This window comes from Hydra viridissima, unplaced genomic scaffold (genome assembly GCF_058129835.1).
Source record: "Hydra viridissima isolate aposymbiotic clone 2 unplaced genomic scaffold, HvirCarnegie_v1 scaffold_8, whole genome shotgun sequence".
Lineage (NCBI taxonomy): Eukaryota > Metazoa > Cnidaria > Hydrozoa > Anthoathecata > Hydridae > Hydra > Hydra viridissima.
The window spans coordinates 16,586,614-16,610,417 of record NW_028324307.1 but is presented as its reverse complement, the minus strand read 5'-3'; the positions used below and the strand labels follow the sequence as shown (position 1 = coordinate 16,610,417).

General features: G+C 31.8%; 2 protein-coding genes across 2 annotated transcripts; both read right to left on the bottom strand.

Annotated features, from left to right (window-relative positions):
* Positions 1-19,882: 19,882 nt before the first annotated feature.
* On the bottom strand, positions 19,883-21,082 carry LOC149885363 (uncharacterized). The gene has a single exon (XM_090094674.1). The coding sequence runs from the start codon at positions 21,080-21,082 to the stop codon at positions 19,883-19,885; it is 1,200 nt and encodes a 399-aa protein (XP_089950800.1).
* Positions 21,083-21,243: 161 nt separating this feature from the next.
* On the bottom strand, positions 21,244-23,361 carry LOC149885362 (uncharacterized). The gene has a single exon (XM_090094673.1). The coding sequence runs from the start codon at positions 23,359-23,361 to the stop codon at positions 21,244-21,246; it is 2,118 nt and encodes a 705-aa protein (XP_089950799.1).
* Positions 23,362-23,804: the final 443 nt, after the last annotated feature.

Here is a 23,804-nt window from a genome sequence, read left to right as displayed (position 1 = left end):
GCATTCATATCGTTCAATCACGTATAGTTTTATAGACATAGACTGAGCTCTATGGATGGCGTTTGAGAGGTTAATGCTAATTTTAATTCAAGTGCGAGGGGCTGTGTAGAGCTTGCTTGTCTCCAGGTGATGGTCAGCATGAGTGGCTGTGTATTGCAATATGTATAAATAGTGTTTAAAGTATATTTCTAAAGTAAATTTCTAAAGCTTTATTAACTGTTGTCAATTTTTACTGGTAAATACATCAGCTAAATAATCTATATTTCATAAAAATGAATAGAAAGTCTAAAAACAGTTTTAATAGATTCTGCTATAACTCCGTCAGTAAAGTCCCGATAGCATGCATATTTCGGAATAAACCTGGGGAATCAAAACAAAAGCTTTGCCCCACATATGTGGGGCAAAGCTTTTGTTTTATTACTGCAAAGTCTGTGTTGCAGCCTCAAAGCGCTGGAGTGAGGACAAGATAATCTCTCTGTTATTTTATGTATCTATGGTTATTGAGAAGGCAAAACCTTGTTACAGATTGATATTTTGACTAATGACTAATCTTCAAGGTAGTATTGTAATTAATTTAAAAACTACAGTTCTTGACAAACCCATATTTATTTTTAGAAATCTTTTTGGTGATTTTCCTTGAATAAAAATTGTATTAAAATTGTAGAAAAGGGGGTCGAGTATTTTAAAAAAAAAAATAAATCAATTGGTGAACATTTTTTTTCAAGTGTCAATGAGAAGAACAAGCACATTTTTGTCTATCTTGTTATTCCTTTTCCCATTATGATTATTCCTTACTACCACTTTGTTTTTCTGCACCTGGAAAAAACGAGCTAGAAGAAAACCAGGAGGTTACTGACGCATCTGTGACATGAGTCTTCGTTTTGTATTACTTTGCCAAGTACACTCGCTCAATGTCAATTAAATGACTTGAACAGAAGATCTTGTTCTTTCTAAAGAGAACGCATAAATTCTTGTTTCTCGTCTTAGTGAGAGCAACTTCCTCTCCAAGTATTCTTACATATTGGCAATAAAGTTTCATCCACACCTATTGGTCATTCAGTTCAGTTAACAGAAAATTTCAAGAATACCAGAGTATCGGTTAATGCAACAAAGTACTCCTACAACAATCAGCTAGTATGTGGTGACCGTAAGGTAAAAAAAGTTTCTTAAGTTCCTTGTCATTACAAAACTTTCCTTTGAAAACATTTTGCCATCATTTTGTAAATTTTCTTGAAAAATTAATGGCAAAAATGAACTAGTTTTTGTTTTGTGTGACAAAAATGAAATCGTTTTCCCTTTTCCCAAGAATTGTCGTGATGTTGCACACTATTTTCAAACTGTCAAATATTTCAAGAAACATTTTTTGAAATACCAATGGCAGAAGAATATATCACATATAAGTTTCACTCTTTTCCTAAATATGCATGGCTAAAATTTTCTATACCAAAAAATAAAAGTTCTTAGAAACTATTCAAGTCAATGTGCAAGCGTAAAGACAGTTTCACATTTAAGTTTACTACTATTAATGCATTTATGGATAAATCATTTATTTCAGGTTGTGCGCCTTTTACTCGGGATGCAAGGGGGCTACACAAAAAACCCTTGCTTTATATGCTTCTGGGATTGTCAGGCTAATAGTCTTTACAATAAACAGAAAGACTGACAATTCCTAAGGGGATTCATAAATGGATGCAATGTGGTTGATTAGCCTCTAGTCCCTCCAGAAAATGTTTTACTATTTCCTATTAATACAAAACTTTGCCTGATGAAGAACTTTGTAAAAGCACTGAATAAAAAAGATCAAGCTTTTAATTATATACTACAAAAATCCCATAGTGATGCTAACCTGCATGCAGGCATATTTGACGAAGCTAAAATTAAAACTCTGTTAAAAGACAAAAGCTTTAACTCTACAATAGAAGCCGTTGAACAAGATACAGGGCGAGGATTTAGTAATAGTAATCGGTTGCTTTCTGGGGAATAAAAGAATATCAGAACATGTCTCACGAAAAAGTGTCAAACATGTAAATGAGTTTGTTAAAAGCCTCGAAAAACTGTAAGCTCGTATATCAATAAAAATGCATTTTAATGTAAAAATGTTGTTACTTTTATACAAAAATTACAAGTAAAAGTAATTAACATAAAAGAGTTTTTTACTTTTTCCTTTTTACTATAAATTACCTTTAACTAATGTTTACTTTAAAAAGTGAAGGATAACTGCATTTTAATATGAAATTGCTTTTATGTATAAAAGCAAAAATTAACTAATGCAACTTAAAAGTAATGTGAAAGAAAAGGTTAGTTACTACTACAAGTAAAAAAAAAATTTTTCCTTTGAAATACTATACTTTACTTAGTAAGTAAAAAGTTATTTTATTTACTCTTATTCATCAAATAACAATAAAGTAATAAGTCATTTTATGTTGTTTTAACACAGATTTGAAAGAAAAGTTGCGAATTTAGGAATATTGCCTGCTTCTGGGTTCTTCTAGGTAATACTGATAGGAATTAATCAGCATGTTTACGGGACATTTTTGTGAAGAGGTTTTGTAATTGGGATCAAGTTTTTCAGCATGGTGGGTTGCTTCCTATTCATGGTAATCCATGACTACGTCACTTTTCTGACGGAGCGCTCTTTTTCGAAAACCTCCTTTATATTGAGCTTTTTGATCAAACATCTTTTTTGGAAATAAAACGTATCAGCGATGATTATCCGGCGGCAAAGTAACATACCGAAACATCAATTCTTTTTGGAGGTGCAAGGCACTCCCAACCGCCTCCCAAAATATATTTGTGGGTGGAATGTTTTCATCTCTATCTTCAGTATCTTCCGCCTTCCGATCGGCGGCCGCTGCTGGAAGTTTTTTTTGGAGGCCGCCGCCAATCAAAAGGTGGAAGCGACTGGCGGTTGCTGTTAAATAATATTTTGTAAGCAAGAAGATTGGAAGATTGTCTCCAGAGGTTCCCACTTTCCAACTGCCATCGGCTGCCAAATGGCAGGTAAAAGTTTTTACTTCCTGCCGCCAGAAAAAATGGAAGAAAATTAAACTTTTGTTTTTACGCAACTAAACTACTTAAAGATTAATTATTGCAAAATGCATTTTTCCAAAAAATTTATTTTTATATGGGGAATAAAAATCTCATACTGACAGTAAATATATAATACGAAATTTATACTGATGAGTAAAAATTTTGAATGAGATTTTCATCGTGTTAGTAAAAATTTCACACAACATCATAAAAATCTCCATTGTATAAAGCAATTCTTCGACAAAAAATAAATGCTATTTAGGAAATAAAATATTCCATTATTGTAAAAGCTTTAATTATCGGGAAAAATTCAATTAATGCTGTTAATCAACTCTAACGTCATTCGATATATTTTATACTTCGTTTGCCGCATTATCATATGTGTTTTGGGTGGAACATGGACCGTTCAAAACGTTTTGCAAAAATTGTAACTCAAGTAAGTATAAATTATTTGATTAAAAACGATTTCCGTTTGGGGAATGCCAAGCCGATAGACTTTCTAGTAAAGTTTTATGCACCTCAATAATTTTCATTTGATCTTCGTGGTTGTTAACAACAACCACGCTGAATAACAATAACCACATTAACGTTGTTAACAACAACCACTCTGAATATTAATTCGCAATTTCAATAACGATTTTAAAAAACAGACCAATTTATTAGATTTGTATAAAAAGTCTAAAACAAAAACAAAGAACTTGTCAGTTTTTTTAAACAAATGCAACTAAAGTTTTCCCAATTTTAAACCAAATTAAAAACCGAATAAGATTTGATTAATTTTGTTGAAGAATATAAACTGACAATTATATAACAAAATCAATCGCTGGGGCAAGAAAAAGGCATCTATTAGCTATATCATCGAGTTCCATTTGAAACGTGTTTTACAAACCCGTAAAATTACGGTCAAATAAATCTTCATAAATTATCCTTTAAGTATAACTTAAAAAAAAAACAAAAAAAAAAAACAGCCCCTGAAATTGCTGGGATGTGGGGGGAGCCTAACCACTCCCCTGCTTGTAAATGCCAAAATATTTAGGAACTACATGAACAATAATTGAAATAAAATAGTAACTAATAGTTAAAACAATCGCTATACTCTGTTAAATTAATCACACAATTTTTTTGGTTTGTCAAATCGCTGAACCCCGCATTAGACATATTTTATAAATATGTATATAAAGTTGAATGTATTGAATGTATCAAACATGATACTATCAATTGGCATCGGGAACTAGAAGTATTGGTTAGGCTAACCGGAGGGCACAATCAAAAGTTAAGAAGGCAGTATGTTCCAAATTTCTTGCCGAAGCATTATTTCTTCACGAACCGTATTGTTGAAAATTGGAATCGTTAGGAAAGTGATGTTGTCAATTCCATTTCAGTGATTAATTTTAAAAACAAACTTAATAAAGCAAAAGAAAAAAAAAAAAACGCTGTTAATATCTGACATCTACTGTAGTTAGATTCTTTCTTGAGACTCTCAAGAACACAGCTTCAATTATTATTATTACTATAATATCAATCAATATCAATATATTTTGTGCTAAAGATGTTACAAAAAATACAGGTCATTGCAAATAGTAATTTACTAATAAAACGCAATGACCTAAATAACATAAAGAAAAGACAAAAGAAAAATGTAAGAAATAAATAAGTCACATAATAAAAGTAGAACTTTGCACAAACCTCTAAGTAACATCTTTAAACAGACTTTTGAAAGAGTTAAAATATAGGTCCAACAGTTATCATAATGTGTCCTCACATACATATGGACATACGCATATACACAAATAAGAAATTATAAAATGTACATAAACATAAAGAAAAAAGTTATAGAGGTTAAGAATAATTTTAAGCGTAACTTTTTAGGTTCAAAGATTACCTCCAATATAACTCGTTGCTTCAATATCTGAACTACTCTAGAGAAAGTTCGTTTTTAATATCATTTAATACTTCTAGGTGCTGAGTATAATTTTTGATTTTAGCATAATCATAAATGGAGTCAATGCACACTTCAAAAACTAACTTTGCACCCTCAATTTCAAACTTTGTTTCCAATACATTTTTAATTCCTTTCATCAATTTTCTAAAGCAACCAACATCATCTGCTGAATCTGAGACAATATAACTTATAACTGAAGATACTGAACAAGGTACTGCAGCGCTAAAGATCCATTCTTCATCAAGTGCGTTACTGAAATCTCTAAGTATAATGTCTTCTATATTAGGCTTCTCATTTTCTGCTCTTGATCTCTGGGACCAAGATGGGCTTTTAGCACTTGCCATTTATATTTACCTCTAATTAAGTATAAATTTCGTAGGTGATGTTAAAAAGTAATCGTACATCTTACTTACCTTAATGTGTTGTTAACTTTATTTAAAATTCTGGGCCTACCGAACTAGCAGACGAAGTACAAACCATTCTTGCTTCAGAGGCTAAAATTGGAATATCGTTTTCTTATTAGAACCAAAATTCATCTAATTTCCAATTTTTTTGTTTTAAAGCGTAAATGAAAAAAAACAAACTCTTCTTTGATGTTTCTCTATGATCGTGTTTTTTCTGCGCATAGATTAATACCACACAATGTTGAAAATTTACTAAATCCATTTTTGTGGTTAACACGCAGTAAAGGTGAATCTTGAAGTTCTAATCAAATATTTGGATCTGTCCCTTCTAAAAATGAAAATGATTAATAATATTTATCTATATGCAAATCTTTTTATAATAGTATTTTAAAAAATTATTATCAAAAGTTTACATATATTAAAAATTAAAAACAAATAATATTTTTAAAGACCGCCGATCCGTTACTGTTTATCGGATTGTTGGATTGTGCACCAAACTAGCTTTACTGATCGGTTCAAATTAATTACGGATTGATCTGATCCGAAAATAATGTATCGGAAGACAATTCGTTGAAATTTTTTTGGATGATAAATTTGTGCGACACTTTTGGATTAGAGTGCAATCCGGAAAATTTTTTTGGAATTGGAATCCGAACCGATATTATTTTTGCGGATTCAGAATAATGCATGCTTTTGAAATAAGATCTATTTTTATTTATTTCTAATATTCAAATATATAATGAAGCGAAACCATTTCCATGTAAAGAAAAAAAAAAATGTCAAAATCAGATTGAAAGTTTATTATTTTCTAAATTAGTTTCAAGGCCACACAATATATTAAATTTTGCTTAGTTGTTTAGCTTTTTTGCTGAGTTGTTTAGTTCTTTTTAATATACCAACATCTCAATCTTTGAGATTGAAAGATTGGTTCTTCTAGAGTTGTTTACAGTAGCGAGCAAAAGTTACCAGACAAGCGAATAACTTCAGGTAACTTTTTAATAAAAAATCCAATTTCTTTTAAATTTTCACTGGAACGTCAAAAATTGATTACAATTCTTAAAACAAATGAATTTTTACTAAATCTAAGCAATCTTATCTTAAAAGTTCATTTTATTGAGATATGCGCTGCAACAGTATAAGGGCAGAACTAAAATAATAAAATTCCAAGCCTTTTGTTCGCTTTTATTTAATCTTTAACAACGGTAAATAAAACAAAAAGTATTTTTAATTAAAAAGAAGATTATTTTGAATAAATTTTTAAAATGGAAAAGCAAAAATATACAAGTTTAGCTGTCAAAGAAGCGGTATTGCGTGCAATTGAACAAGGCAGAACTGCAAGAGATATTGCGGATCAGTTTGATATAGGAAAATTAACTGTGGCAAATATATATAAATGATATCAGGAAAGAAATAACAATAGAATCTCTCTAAAGTCAGGATGACCTCAAAATACATTTGAAAGACAAAATAAAATTTTAATTCGTGCCGTAAAAAATGATCCACCCAAAAATGCTGTCTTGTTAAATGCTAAAATGAAACCTTTTATTTCTATAAAGAATAGAAAAGCACGCTTTTCTATTATAGAAATAAAACAAAATGTGCTAAGTAAAATAAAATAAAATATGCTTTTCGATTCTTTATAGAAATAAATGGTTTCATTTCAGCATTTAACAAGAGTAAGTGCTTTTTAGTGATGAATCTAAGTTTATGTTATTTGGAATTGATGATGAATCTAAGTTTATGCTGGTATTAAATATGTTCGTCGACCAAAAGGCCATATAAACGATCCTAAGTACCAGCTACCAACAGTAAAGCATGGAGATGGAAACGATACGGCCTGGGGTTGCTTCAATAGAAATTGCGTCGGTCATATCCATTTGCTTGATAGCATAATGGACAAAAATATGTACAAAGATATTATTAAGGGTGTTATGCTACCACATGCTAAAGACAAAATGCTTCGAAGATGGATATTTCAGCAGGACAACGACCCAAAACACACTTCAACCCTTGTTAAAGACTTTTCAAGACCAAAAAAATTAAATTAATTGAATGGCCTTTGCAAAGTCCTGACCTTAATCCTACTGAATACCTATGTGAACATCTTGATCGACAAATTTCAGGCCGAAAACCAACGAGTAAACATTTAAAGATTTATTTAAAATTCTGAAACAAGAATGAGAAAAAATTGACATTAATGTGATTATGAAGCTGGTGGACTCAATCCCATGTCGCTGTAAAGCAGTAATCAATGCCAGGGGTTTCCTGACGAAGTATTAAAAAAATTTACATTAAATTACAACATTTTTAATTTAAAAAATTTTTTTAAAAAAATCTACTTCAATTATTTTTTTCCGCCCGGAAATTTTTGCACGCACATATTTCAATAAAATGAACTTTTGAAATTAGATTGCTTAGATTTAGTAAAAGTTCATTTGTTTAAAGAATTGTAACCAATTTTTTAACATTCCAAAGAAAATTTGAAAGAAATTCGACTTTTCCTTCAAAAGTTATCTCAAGTTATGCGCTCGTCCGGTCACTTTTCATCCTTCTGTATGGTTCCTGCAGTTGAGAAAACTCTTTCGAATGTTGATGATGTAGTATTTATACAGGGGTTTTTTCTGGCTAGCCTTGACATTATTGGTAAATATACTGGTTTTGCTTTCAAAATTCCAGTACATTTGCATTTGCTGGAACTGGCTTTGCATTTAAATACTCCTCAATTTCAGCTTAAATGGCTTTCTTTGCGCTTGTTTCGCCTCCTGGATTAATGTAATCTGCACTTTCAGGATTAGTGTAATCAAACACTTTCTTTCACAGTTGTTCAGTGAAGTCAAAATTTTCATCATCCTCATCATCCAACACTGAAGGGGAAGAAGTGCCATGGCTAGCCAAAATTTCTTTTTCTGATAGTTCTTCTATTGCTTTCTTTACTGCAGTTTATACTGCAGAATACTTCAAACTTTTCCCACTCATTCACAAAGTACATGACCTTGCTGTTAGAGTCTAAACAATGAGCAATGGAGAATTTAATATTCATCAGTTTACAATGCATTGAAGTAGTAAGCAAGCTCTGTTGGCACCTCTGTTTTTGGTTTAATCATCCCCTTGCTAATTTTCCTCTGATGTTGAATAGGCAGTTAATAACGAAACAGATGCTAACATTCGTTTTGCTGCTGCATTTCTCGGAGAATTCCGAGAAGTCTTTCAGAATCCGCATGACAGATTGAATAGATTCCACTTCATCTTCTGTTGGTAAAAGATCTGTCAACTTACAATCTCCAGAAACAGTGGAATTTGGATTCTTTAAAGAATGCATCACCGGAAGAAGATCTACCACAGACTCCATTTGATGGAGATCAGAGTTCCATCTGGTGGGACATCTCTGCACTAACCTCGTTCTGGATTTAATTTAGGCTTTGGCAGCATTAACTAAAGTCATACCTTTTTGAGAGCACATGTTGAAGTGACCTACTAATTTTGTTATTTTGTGGCTAAGAATTAACCACTTCGGACATTGGATTTATCACCGATAGCACCATTGACAACTAGATTTAGACGGTGATTGACACACTAAATTGCACTTTGTACGCCAATGGATTTTCTAACAGCTATTTGGACATTAGCTGCATCGTCGATCGTTATCCAGGTTTTAACTCCAAAATTAAGTTCAAGTTTGTTGTTAGATTCATTGAGCTTCTTGGCAATATTGTCCCCAGTATGTTGTTCGGGGAAGAAGGACAATTCCACCAAGAAGCGCTTTAATTGGAACTTTGAATCTATATAGTGGAGTGTAAAGCTCATGAAAGACAAGTTGGTGTGAACATTCGTCCACATCTTGGATGTGAAGGCCACTCCATCAAGATTTGACTTGTTTATATTGAAAATGCTTTTTACTTGTTTCTGGATGAATTTAAAAAGGAGAAGAATGCATTATATAGATATTCTTTGCTGTAATGGCTCTAAATTGACCGTCGCTTGCAGTTTTCATCATCCGAGTGAATGCGTCAGTTTCTACTATAGAAAATGGTCGACTGTCCTCAATCACCAATCTAGTAATGTCAACAACAGTTCTTATTTGATTGATGTTAGTGACTTCCCATTCTGGTTTTGTAGCCTGTTTTTGTAGTTTGCTCCACCTTGTTGAAGAATTCCTAAACATTAACTAGCTTAGACATCTGAAAAGAAAAAGAAAAAAGAAACGACATTAAAGTGAAGCAAATCGGATTATTTTTCGGATTAAGTTTGCAAGATCGGATCGAACTTGTATTTCAGATTATTTAACAAATTCAAAATCCGAAAAAACCGATTAGTTATAATACGGATTATTTTTCGGATTAAAAATCCCATGGACCTATAAGAGATGGACGTGCAACCTATTGCTTTTCTTTATGAACCGTGCTCGTTGCGCATTGTTACAAATCTTTTGTTTTAAACAATAGAGAATAAATTATATTAAAGTCTGTCGGATTCGTCGAAAGTTTTTGGTCTCGTCAAACCAGTTACATCAACTTTCTTTTAGTTATTCAAGATAACAGCAATAGAATCATGTTTTAAGCTTAATTTTATAAAGCTCTATTCTTAATACTTTTAGAAATAACGCTGATGATAATATAGAAATTGAGATCCATTTACTTAACTACTTTAGTACGTGTATAACTAGAGATATAGTAAATAATACAAAACATCAACTAGTTTTGTAGCTACCTAGAACATATTGGTTTCATGTCCAGGGAACTGCCCCATCTACTATATTGCTGTAGACTTCCATTTTATGAATATTATAGAACTTTCTATTTTAATGTTTAACAACAGAAATATATAGAGTTAAGGATAAATAACTTATACATAAAATGAATGTTAATGCAGTAAAGAAAAAAATATTTTGTCATACTTTTAAAGAATTTAGCAAAGCCAATTTATGGCAAACCGCAAGAGTAACTAAGTATTTAATTTTAACATAACATGGTTTATCAGCTGTATATAAACTAGAGACTGGCCAACCGTCCTATGTGATCATTTTATTCGTTAATATCGATTATTTCGATTAATGATAAAAAAAAAACCAAACGATTAAAAAGTTAATTAGAGCGAGTTTTCTATAAACGATCGCGCGACAAGAGAGCGTCTAAATGATTAAAACGATTAATATTCATGAAACTTGATTTTTAATCGATTTGATTTTTTTAATTAATGTAGCTGCAATAACTCGATTAAATTATTGTTCAGTTTACTTTTGAGGATGTCCCTGCTGAGAGTTTGGATGATATTTCAGACTCTGAACCTTCTTCTGCCACAAATTCTGACTCAACCAATCCTGGAAGAAGCTCAGATTTAAATGAACTTGAAGATAATGCTTTGGCAGAGCAGTCAACACGACAGCCTTCAAGAAAGAGGAAAAATTCCTAAATCATCTGAAGCCGTGCCTCTGAAACAAAGTAACAAAAATAGCTAAACTAACTGAGAGACTTTTTGTTTGCCATCTTTTAATGTGTTCGTGATTTTTGTACAATAAATGTTAAAACAAAATGTGTTTCATTGTGTTTTTCATTTTGTGTTTTTCTCTTAAAATAAAAAAAAATATTTTATCGAGTTTTTTATGAACAAGGAGTATTAGAAATTTAAAAAATCTAACTAGATTTAAAATGAATAAAATGACTAATTGTTAGACAATTTGATTAAAATGATTAATAGTTTACTCGAAACTGATTAAAACGGTCACACAACTTTAATCGAATTAATTATTAATTTTTTAATTTGGTTGGTCAATAATCGATAATCAAAAATCGTGGTTGTCCGCTCTCTAATATAAACTAATTTTTATTTGACAAAAACAAATGGGTTATTATGTGCCTTTTATGACAAATAAAATAACATGAAATATGAAAAACGAAAACATGAAATATCTGGCCGCATTTTGCAAGATAATTATAAATTTTAATAACTTTTGAGAAAGTTTTGCATTATCAAATGAATTTTAAAAAATACTATCAGAAAATACGCCTACTAAAAAATAATGCATAGTGGAATATATATTATGGAGCTTATAGAGTAGTCGAGGCAAATAATGGCGACATATCGGAAAAAATACCCAAAAAGTACATAAAATTAAGCCTGGTGAATGAAGGACCAAGGAGTTGAATGAAACCAGATCTTGACAAAAATTTTATTTAAGCTTTTTTATATTTCTCTATACTTTTTTTAGTCATTTTAAAATTATCCTTACAGGTCTATTTTATTATTAACAGAACTTTGTTTACACGAAAAAAGTTTCCAAGTTTACAAATGCTTAACTTGGAAAAATGATGAAAATCCGTTCGTGCCGACAACTAACTTCCTTTACTTTGGTGTAAATTGTTTAGTAATTTGTCAACACGTGAAGTAGTTATTTTATTCTGAACAGTCTTATTAAACAAATGCTATAAAAGTTTAAACTAATACCACGTGATGAGAGTTTCTGTTTTAAAACTGTGGGCAGCTATTTTGATAGATTTTTTTGTTGACGGGTGAAAATATAGAGTTTGTCGGAAACTCGCATGGCTCGCTGATTTCTGCGGCCTCTGATGTAAAACAATAGGGTGCACGTCCATCTCTCATAGGTCCATGAAAATCCGAAAACACGGATCGAATTACATTTTCGGTTTACGGACTTTTTATTGAAATATTTATCTCAATATTTCTTTAATATTTCCCTAAATAAAACTTGATGTATGCAGACCGTTTTTAATGTATGCAAATAGTTTATAAAAAAGAACTAAGTATTCAAAATTTTCCCTTAATATTTGTCTTCATAAAAAATACTTTAGAGGTATACATAAAGTTTTCAATAAAAGAATTCATTATTTAAAGGTTATTTGCCTTAAATGTTGAAATCAAAGTTACTATTTTTCAAACTAGTTTATTTCTCTATTTTTTTTTATTTTTATTTCTATTTATATTTTTTTTTTTTTTTAAACAGAAGAAATATAACATAAAATTTATTGGACCAATCCACTAATTGTAGCAATCCGCAAAGCGAATTAATTCGCAAAGGAATTCGATCCGCAAAAAAGAAAAATCCGCAAAAATTCAGTTCGAAAAGTTCTTAACTTTTAAATCAAAATAATATAGTTATGGCTCACCATATTAAATCAAAATAATATAGTTATGGCTCACCATATTAGATGTAAGTGAAGAATAGAAGACTTGTTGATTTATTGAACGAATTGTTGTAGGTTAAGATTCCCAAATAAGACTGATTGAAACTAAAGAAAAAACCCACTAATTCTATGGCTTGCCATAATAAAAATGTAATTTTTTTGGATCACACCATTTAATGGTGACTTGAACGGAACACGATTGATGTAATTCGTTTTTAAATTAATTTTTGGATTATGATTTTTAAAATATTTAACTATCGGACTGTTATAATCCGCAAAATAAATTGGATTGACGTTTTGTGGATTTTACGAACCAAATCGCCGATGCCTAAATATTTTATAACTAACCACTTCTCGGCTGGTTTTGGTCATTTTGCAAACAAGTGTAACTTTTGTTTTGGAGATATCTTTGCAATAAAGTATACCTTCATGAGCTTGAGAAGACCACTTCGTAACATGTTTTTTTTCTCTCCCAAAGTAGATGATTGTGATAAAAAACATTTGGCTGAAGATTCATTTTCAAGAAAGTTTATTAACGTATTTTGGACAAATTTAGCCGACGAAAGTGTTGGAAAATTTCTAGTAGAGAGAAGTTAAGTTGCTTCAAAGAATGGCGCAAGATTATGTTGTTAAATTTCAAGGATATTCCAATCTTCTGATAACAGATTTAGGTTTTTGAGTTCAGTAATCTGTTTTTCTATTAACCCATCGATAGTATTAGGTATCTATAGTATTTTTATTATAAACATTTTTTGCTTTAATTATCTTATAAATCATTAAAAAAGTTGAGTTCCAACGTACATGAAAATCTGATGATAAGTTATTTATTTTTAGTCCTTGTTTCTTAATCTCATCAAAAACAAATGATTGCAAAATTGAAGACTTTTAATAAGAGTTAAAATTTTTCTTAATCTAAAAAATATAACGGATGGAAAGTTAAATAAACGATTAACAGTTTTATCTGGTGGTGCTTCTTCCTCCTCGCTACTTTTATCACCATCACGTTTTCCGTGTCGTAAGTATACGCATTTTCTACTTGATTGTTTTCATCGTGCATTTCAAGCTGTTCGTCCGACGATTTTCATTAGACTCGATTCGCTTTCATTATAGTTATTTTAATAAATAACATCCTCATCGATATATGATGTGCCATCTAATAAGTTCTGTGACGGTTTTGTCCACAACTTTATTCCATGATTTGAAAGAAGATTTAATTTATGACAAGCGCATCAAAGTCGTAAAGCAATTGATCCCATCGTCTTTTTAATATCTTCAGCATTGGCTGTTGTTATTGAAATAACTTTAGTACCAATATCAAGTTTAGTAATTTCTTGTTTTACGATCGCTGTAAGTCTATTATTTAACTGCCTGAAAATGAAAATGAAAACTATGTTTTACAGATTTGGTTTAGGCCCACATACAAGGTTTCCATTCTCCGGGTACATCAAACAAACATACCTATTAGTGTTGGCCGAAAAACGAAAATAGCGTCTTAACAGGCAATGATTTTATTTTACAGACTGAATTTATAACTTGATCCTCGTCGGTATCTGAGTTCGAACCTACAGTACAAATAATAGTTCATAAAAACATATTTCAATTATCAACGCAAATTAAATACCAATACTAGTACAGTATCTTTTCTGAGTCATTTACTTTCTTTGACCTTTCTGTTTCTGTTTCTGTTTTCATTTACAAATACATCTTAATATTTAAATAAAATTAATAAATATACTTGAATATTGTTACCAGATCTCATGCTTCAACAGTAGGTGTGTTTGTTTAAGATAAAGACAAACTTTCTGACGATGTGTGTTGATAAAGTGTTGCGTTCCAAATAAAGGTCTTTTAAATTCTTTTCTTTTTTTGTCTTTTTTTTTCCAGTCATTGTGTAGAAAAATTTTTAAAAAAACAATGCGTTACTTGCTTTGTGTAGGAGAAGCCTCGGATTCAAATCGTATATTAAGTCCCTGTTAGTACCATTTAGGTTGTAATTTAATGTTGTGCAATTCTTGTTTTGATATATTAAAAGGTTGAAAATATTTTTTTTCAGATCAATTAAAAATTGGAAAGTCTCATGACAAGATTAGAAATTATCAAAGACGACATCCTTTTTTTATGTAAAGGGTTTTGGAGAAAAGGATGATTGGTTGAAAGTTTGCGAGGAAGCGGTCGCAAAGATTGAAGAACTTCAAAAGCGAGATGGAAAAAAACGAAAAAAGATTTTGAATTTTATGTCAGCACGAAGAACGTGTAGTTGTCGATCGCGAATTTCGAAAATCTGATTACGAAAATCCAAAATTATTTTTGGTTTAAGCGATGTTGCAAGCGATGTTGCGAGCGATGTCGCAAACTAGTGTAAAGGTGAGTGATTTTTATTTCAAACCACAGATGTCTTTTTTTGCAAACAAAAAGATTTGTCCTCGAAAGAGTTATTTACATAATTTTTAAAAATTTCAGTGAATGTTAAGTGTTTCAATGATATTTTTGACGTTTTTCTTATTTAACTTTAAAATATTTAAAATTCCATAAAATTTGAAGAAGAAACTTTCATCAAAATGATAAGTTTAACTGGAGAAAAATCACGATTGATTGCAATTGTGATTCTTAATGCGATCAATCCCGCGAGATGAAACACGTCACACGCGTTTAAACAAAAATAACACGAAAAAAAAACGCAGACATGAAACACCTAACAATAGTCGTCCGTCACTCTACAAAACAATAGAATGAAAAGTTTTTATTACAAAACAGTTTAGCATTCAACCCCTTGTTTTATAGACGAACCCCTGTTCAAACATTGTGAATACGTGATTTTTATTTATTTGTAAACTTATATAAAAGGAGCAAATGAGCTAAAAAAAAGTATTTTGATATATCCAACGTTCTTGGAGAAGACATTAACCATAAAAAAAGCTAATGAGCAAATAAGTTATCAACCGAAATTTGTCATCATCATAAATGAAGTTTAATTTTAATCAATAAAAATTAAACATTTGTAACTGAGAACACGGATTTGTACATATCTAAATTTATGCACTAAAGGGCCTTTTTTTGTCAGACGAGGTATATATAACATATATACAATAAAAAATGTAAAACCTTTATTTTCGTACGCAAATCTCTGAAACGATGAAATGAAATTCTTTTCTAGAACACTGATAAGAAAAATACTTTTTTTCAATTTATATTCCTTGTTTACCTTGTGTGCTAAAGAAATGCCCAAATTTCTCTTTTTACATAAAAGTTATCAAGTTTATAGCAAATTGGATATATCCGTAAAGTAAGCATTTTTTATAGGATTGCAGTTTGAAAATTGCGAAACTACACTAAAGTTTAATTTACGCAAAAATTTCCTGTAATTACGGACAATTTATCAAAATTTGTGCTATAAGCTTTATTGGATTGGGCCCAAGAAAATATGGAAAGTAAAAAAATTTTAAATAACCACGAGGTTTTTAGCAGAATTGAAATAAATGGAACATCTAACTGTTTTTTTTAACTCTGAAAGACCACAAAGAGAACTTTATAAATTGCCCAACAGTCTGATTACTTAATCCTGCTAAAAATAAAATTGGTAGAATCAATAAAAATATACTATCAAAATTAAACTCTAATATCAAACATTTAGTTGCTTTTAACCAATGGATATGCACTCAAAATAATTCTGATTGGTTCAAGAGAATTATTAAAAAACACCTTCATAAGTTTCTTATTTTTGACATAAATTATTTCTACCCATCAATTAATGAGAAACTTCTAAACGACGCAATGAGCTTCGCTGAGCAACACATAACAATTAATAATGAGCAAAATGTGATTATTAAACATGCAAGAAAATCTTTGCTGTTCAATAATGAACAAGCTCGCGTAAAAAAGAAAAGCAGTTCGTTTGATGTTACCATCGGTGTTTTTTACGGCGCCGAGGTTTGTGAACTTGTTGGTATTTTCTTAATTTACCAACAATCGCAAGATTATAAAAAGGTTGATTTTGGATTATGTCGAGAAGACGGTTTTGCTGTATTTAAAAACACCAGTAGTTCGCAAATAAAAGAATCAAAAATTACTTTGTCCAAATCTTCAAAGACATTAGTCTACTTATTTCCATCCAATGTTATATGAAAAAGGTCAATTATTTTAACGTTACTTTAAACTTCGATGACTACTCTTTCCAGCCTTACAGTAAACCTGACAATGTTCTAAGCTATATTCGTGCTGAATTCAACCATCCACCAAACATCTTAAAGCAGATTCCGCACTCCATCGAGCTACAATTTTCGGCTAATTCCTCTAGCGAATACATCTTCAGAAACTCTTTCTATATGTACAAGGAAGCCTTAAGAAATTCCAGTTACAACGAAATGCTTAAATACATTCCCAACTTACAACCCATTAACAACAAAAACCGTAAGTGAAAAGTTATCTGGTTTAACCCTTCCTACAGTAAAAAGTTTTGCCCAAACATAAGAAAAGGGTTCTTAAATTTGGTTGATAAACATTTTTCGTTAAACCACTAACTCCATAAAATATTAAATTCCATCAAAGGGAGTTGCTGCATGCCAAGCATAAAAGACATCGTAAATTCACACAAGTTACACATTCTGCAAAAAAGTAGAAGAGGAAGAAGAAGAGGAAGAAAAAGAGGAAGAAAAAGAAGAAGAACAAGAAGAAGAAGAACAAGAAAAACAACAATAACAAGAAGAATATTCAAAAACCCTTATTCCTATGACGATTATATACAATTCAAACTTGATAAAGTAAATATTTGAAAAAATGCAAATAAAATAAGATTTGTTTTTGTAGTGGCTTATGGGACATAAGGAAATTAAGCGATCAGTAACTAATACAATTGAAGAAAAAGATTTTTTAAAGACTTTTGTAAGTTTATTTGAATATATAGATTCTATTACTTATTACTAATATGATCTGAGTGTGAATTTTCGGTCAGTAAAAGGCATTCAATTCGTTAGAGCGATTTATAATATCAGTAAATATCCGATATTGTGATAGAACTGTAAAGTTCCGTGGTTTACACCCACCAAAAGCCCAAATTTTTCAATAAATAAGCAGATGATGGTGGTTCACTCTTTAAAAGAATCATGGATATTTTTTAATTTTAAAGTGAATAAAAACGTTCAGAAGCTTACCTAAAATGATTTAGATCCTTACTCAGTTATTTTTAAAGATATTCTAGAATCTTATTATTACCAGATGTAAATTATAGAGAAACTGAATTTACTCTCAAACATTCTATTTTCAATTTGAAGGAATGGAACGAATTTAAATTTTCGTTGGAACGAATTTTTATTCCTATCTGGATTTTCTGGAAAAAAATCTTGTTTATGGTTCAAAAAAATTTTACTCCAGTGACAAATGAAATTTTTTATTAGTATTGATTATTGGTACAGTAAATATGTTGAAAATAAGGTAGAAAAATTATCAATGAAAATCATTATGAAATGCATCCATCCTCAATTTGTTATCTTGATCTGGATCCAGATCTATTAATTGAGCAACTGATTCTTCCACCAGAATTTAATTTTTTATTTGGTGTTGTTCAGCAGCTTGGAAACGTTTTTCTGGATAATTGGTGTGGGTTTGTGAAGCTAAAAAAGTTCTTCAAGAGGCTACCAAGAAAGAGATTGGAGTTGAAGCGTTTTAAACAAAGTTATAAAACAAAAAGTTATGAGAAAACTTGGGCTATCTTTAAACAAAACTTTTAGAGTCATTTACAAAATTAAATCGAATTTTCCTTGCAAAGATAGCCTAACAATAAGGACCCATTAACAAATCTAAAGATTTCATATCTTTCAGCGCAAGAGTTTGCATTGAATGTATATTTTTAAAAAGAATTTAGAAAATCCATAATCTACAGTATCATATACAGTCCTCCCTTATTGCTTACTCAAAACTGTTTACACTTTACGTGAAATGCTTTCTCCTCATAGAACAATTTAGGGAGAAAGCATTTATGTAAAGTGTAAACTAATATAAGTGAGGGTCAAGAGACAAAAGAACCATTAGATGATAGAGGCAACCTACTCTCAAGACATGAGCACCGGCAGCCAGGGGCAAGTGAGGGCAGTTGCCCCCCTCCCCTGGAAAAGTTTCCTCACCGTAATGTAAATGACTACAGTTTAAATGAAATATTACTATCAAATGCAATAACTTCCACGATGGCGGAAGCTTTTTTATAAAGACATACTTTATATTTTAAAAAAAAGATGGTTGAATGAAAGTTTAAAAAAAAAAATGATAGAAATACATCATAGAAAAATAAAAAAGGAATAAATAGAAAAAAATAATAGATAAAGGAGAAGTATAGAAACCAAAAAGAAGAGAAGAAGAAAAAAAAAGGAAAATAAAGGAAATAATAATAATAAAAAAAAAGAAATCAAATTACAATTACAAAGTTCTTACGCAAACAAATAAACTTCGAACTAACGAAGAAAGAATTGGATGCAGTAATCAAATTTTTTAAATTATTTTTTAATGTGTCAGTTTCATTTACTTTTTTATGCTGTTGTTTTTTTGTTTGTTGGCAAAATGTTTCTTGTTTGTATTGTATTTCTATTTATTTTTTTTTTAATATATTGTGTTATATTCATTTTAGTAATACTATTACCTTGTATTTTTTGCTAGCTAAATGATAATTATTATAATTATATACATGGCCGCCGAAGGGGGGGGGGGGGGGAGTGGGCGGGGAAGATTCCCGAGGCCCCGTGTGTGTACAAATAATTTTTTAAAATAATTTTTAAAAGATTTAAATAGTTTTGACTTTTAAAAGATTTAATTAACTTTTATTTTTAATTTTCAATGACCAAAGCACGCTTCTTTTGGTCCTGGGTATGTAATTGATCATAATGAGGGCCCCTTAAGAAAACTTCCCCAGGGCCCAAATTTCTCTCGGTTGCTATGATTGTATATATTTAATTTGATTAATTTGCATTAAACTGCTGTATTTTAATTTTTTTTTTTTTTTTTGGAATATGTTTAATTTGTATTTAATAAATCATTTAACGTTTTTTAACTAATCATTATATTATTATATTGTGGGGAATTATTTATACTTTCCCTGAGACACTAAAGAGTCACTTTTTGAACTTGATAATATATTTTACATCTGACTGCGAATCAAATATTTTACAAAATACACACTCTTTTTATACACTTTTACAATCGCGTCATTTTCACACATTTTATGCATTAACAATTAAATACCTTAACACCTAAAAATATTAACACCTTCAAACACGCCTTCACACAAACACACCTTCAAACACGCCTTCACACACCTTCAATTACGTCTTGAAGACTTTATTCACGACACCCTCCCCAAATTAAAGCTGAGACTTCGGCTGTAATCAGCTATCTTCCATCTCGTCTTCCATGATGTAATTGATCTTTTGTCTTGCATCCAATTTCGCCAGTCTCGTTTCTCTTTTCAAGGTATCCTCTTCGGCTCTGGTTTCCAAATTCTCGTCCGATTCGATTTCGCTTTCTGCCCCACAACTCATTTCCAAGTCACACACCAACTGAGTTGGTCGTTCAATTACATAACCATTTCCCAGTCGTATTTTAAAGCCACTAATAACTCCATCTTTCCCTTTAATGTTGTTTTCAATTCGACCGATGTTGAGAAGTGCCTTGTCCTTCACATCGTCTTTAATGAGAACCATGCTTCCGACACCTGGGAGTTTTGCATTACCTCTCTTTTCCTTTGCTTGTTGTCGCTCTTCCATTGCGTGCACGTACTCGTTCATCCATCTTTTCCTTAAGTGATTCTTACAAGTTTTCACAAACTTGACTCTCCGGAGTGCACAATCGCCCCTTGTTATTAAATCAATATCTTCTTCAAGCAAGATTGCAGGTCTCCCCCTCATTAATACATTTGGCGTCAATACTTGATTATCGAATTGGTCACCTTGGTAACATAGTGGCCTATTGTTCATAGCACATTCCACATCCAACAATACTTCTTCCAATTCAAAGAAGCTCAGGATGCCCTTACCGATTGTTTTTGACAAACTTTTCTTCATTATTCCAATTAATCTTTCAAACAAACCTCCCCACCACGGCGCTCTTGATAAATTGAACCTCCATTTTATGGCTGTAGTAGCAAGATAGTTTGCAAGATTTTCATCCTTCTTAAGTGTTAGTAACCACTTCCCTGTTGCCACAAATGTCCTTGCGTTATCACTAATCATCATTTGTGGTGGTCCTTTTCTCGCAACAAACTCCTTTAAAATTCTCTGAAATTCTCCTGCCGATAGATCATGACAAAGTCTAAGGTAGACAGCTCTTATACATGCGCATGTAAAGAGTGCAACATAACATTTTTCGACCAACTTTTGTGGCGTTTTATATTTTAGCGGACCAGCAAAATCAACACCTGTAACCGTAAACGGTTCGATATCTTCAGTTCTAAAGCGTGGCAACATTGCTCTCGTTGGCGGTAAAAGCGGCTTCACTCTATATCTCTTACATAGATTACATTCACGAATGACCTTTTTTACGGCAACTCTCAAATTCGGTATCCAAAATCTTTCTCTTATGCTACTCATTGTATCTCCTACTCCCCCGTGTAGCGTTTTTGCGTGATGATGCTCAATGATTCTTAGAGTTAGTTGGAATCCTTTTGGTACAAATATCGGATTATACCCAGAGACTTTTCTGTGACATCTCCAAAGCTGTTTCTCATCCTGTTTAAGTTCCACATCGGACTTTATTGCAACAGCTCTTGTAGTAACTTAATGTTCATTAACTCCGCTTCCATCATCTCCTCAGCTTTTAGCGGTCCTGTTATTTTTACTCCATTTCGACAATTGTATATAAACATTTTTATAAAGGATGATATTCTAATGATCTTCCAATACTTGTGTTTACTCAATATTTCTTTAAATATATTATGTCCCTTTATTTCTTCAGTTGCCATACCGACGTTCTCTTTCACACTAATAGTTTCACATGATGCATTCGGCGCTTCGATTATTTCTGGTTGGATTGGCCAATTTTTCTTGTGTTTCAACCATATAGGTCCATTTAGCCACAAGCTTGATAATTTCTCAGGACTCACTCCTCTTGTTCCAAGATCACTTGGGTTTTCTTTTGTTGGGACATATAGCCATTTTACTTCTCCATTCAATAAGATCTGTTGAACTCGGTTCCTGACAAACTGTGACCAACTGCCCCTTTCTTTTAACCAGTAAAGTACCGCAGTACTGTCAACCCAATGATATGCTTCAATGACATTATACTTGGTTAATGTCTTCCTAACATGATTCATTAACTTGCTCAAGGTGTGCGCTGCTACCAGCTCAAGTCTTGGAATACTAAGATCCCTCGGTGCAATCCGTGCTTTTGCTACAAGTAAGTTGCTTGTTTTTGAATATTGATGACTCACTGCAACGTAGACGCATGCACATACTGCTGATTTACTTGCGTCTGAAAATCCATGGAGCTCCATTTCAATGATTCTTCCAGACACGACACTCCGCGGAATTGAAATAGTTCTCTTGATGTTTATTGCCTTGATCCAGGTTTTCCATTCTTCTAAAAGTTCATTTGGAATTTGTTGATCCCAACCGAGTTTTAACAAGCATATTCGACTGTATAGTAATTTTCCAGTGATTAATACAGGTGCACTAAATCCCAATATGTCAAAGACACTGTTGAGAGCGGAAAGTATTGTCCTTTTTGTTATCACTTCTTTATTTCCAATATTGATGCATGCAGTAAAGTCAATCGATAGCTGATCCGTTTCTTTGCTCCAAGGAATCCCAAGTATTTTTGTTGATTTGACCTTAGCGTCGCTTTCCAATTTGCTTACGTTGCTATGCCATTTGTGTAGCTGGAAACCAGCTTCCATTAAGATTTGCGTTGATTCATTTTTAAACCTGATAAGTTCTTCTTCTGTTTCTCCACCTGCCTGTATATCATCGACATAAGTATCTTCTTCCAAAACAAGCACCGTTTTTGGATAAATGTCCTTGTATTTTGATATATGCTTTTTAATTGTGGCGCCAAGAATGTAAGGACTTGAACTTGAACCAAAAATTACCCTTGTAAATCGTAACTCCGTTAATTCCATTTTCTTTAAGTCCTTATACCAAATTAAGCGTTGTGCGTCTCTATCCATTTCGTGTATTCTAATTTGTAGAAACGCCTTCTTCACGTCAGCTAACACGCAGAGTTTATTCATCCGATTTCGTATGAGTATGTCAAATATCAAAGGTTGCAGCGATGGTCCCACTTCTAGACAGTCATTTAATGAAGGTGATTGAGCGTCTTTCTTAGCTGAACAGTCATAAACTATTCTCATTTTCGTTGACTCAGCATTTTCTTTGATTACTGCTTGATGAGGAACGTAGTGAATAATTTCTCCCGTAGGTTTTTCTGGTGCCATTTCCAATATTCCCTCATTGATTTGTTCCATCATTATATCATTATACTGTTCTAGTTTTTTAAGTTTTTTCAATCGAGTTGTTACACTTCCCAATCTTTTAAGAGCCAGATTTCTGTTGTTTGGCAGTTGAAAAATACCCTTTTTCCACGGCATTCTGGTTTCATAGTAACCTTCGTCGGTTTGATGTAGTTTTTCGCTGAAGTCTTGGTGGAACATTGACTCACTGTTTGTGTCTGATAATCCAAGTACTTCTAAACTACACATTTGCTCAAACTCATCACGACCAGTGTTCAATAAGAAACTTTTCTCAATACCAGAACTCAATTGTGTTCGTCTCCCAGAAAGAGTCCATCCCAACATAGTTAATTCTGCTCCTGGATCTTTATCCGGATTTTTTCCGAGAACTACCACTACTATGAAAAGCGGATTCTGAGCCATTGATACTTTTCCTATATTTAAGGAATAGTAGATGTCGTTGTGTAATTAAATGTAAAAGTGTAATTAGATTGTGTGTGTGATAGTGATTAGGATAAAAATGTTTCTTTTTTTTCGTAAGCTATTCTAGCTCAAAGACTTGATCATAATCCATAAATTTAAAACAAGGTTTTAGTTTGTAGTGTCCGATGGCTAGCGTGTGAATGCCGTCTTGTAAGATGTGTCTTTTATCATCGTTAGCGCTGAGTGCGACTTTGTTGATTTCTTCGGTGTAGACATCGTGAAGATGTGATCGTATAACGTTCATGGTTTGTTATTTTTAAAAAACTTTATTCTTTAAAAATTTCACCACAAGGTATTGATAACTTCTTGAAAGTCAAGACAAAATTAGCTGTATTCAATTTTTTTAAAACATAAAGACACAAATGACCACAATAAGACGTATC

Coding starts and splice junctions, on each gene's coding strand:
- LOC149885363 (XM_090094674.1), bottom strand. CDS start 21,082: ATGAGTAGCATAAGAGAAAGATTTTGGATACCGAATTTGAGAGTTGCC.
- LOC149885362 (XM_090094673.1), bottom strand. CDS start 23,361: ATGGCTCAGAATCCGCTTTTCATAGTAGTGGTAGTTCTCGGAAAAAAT.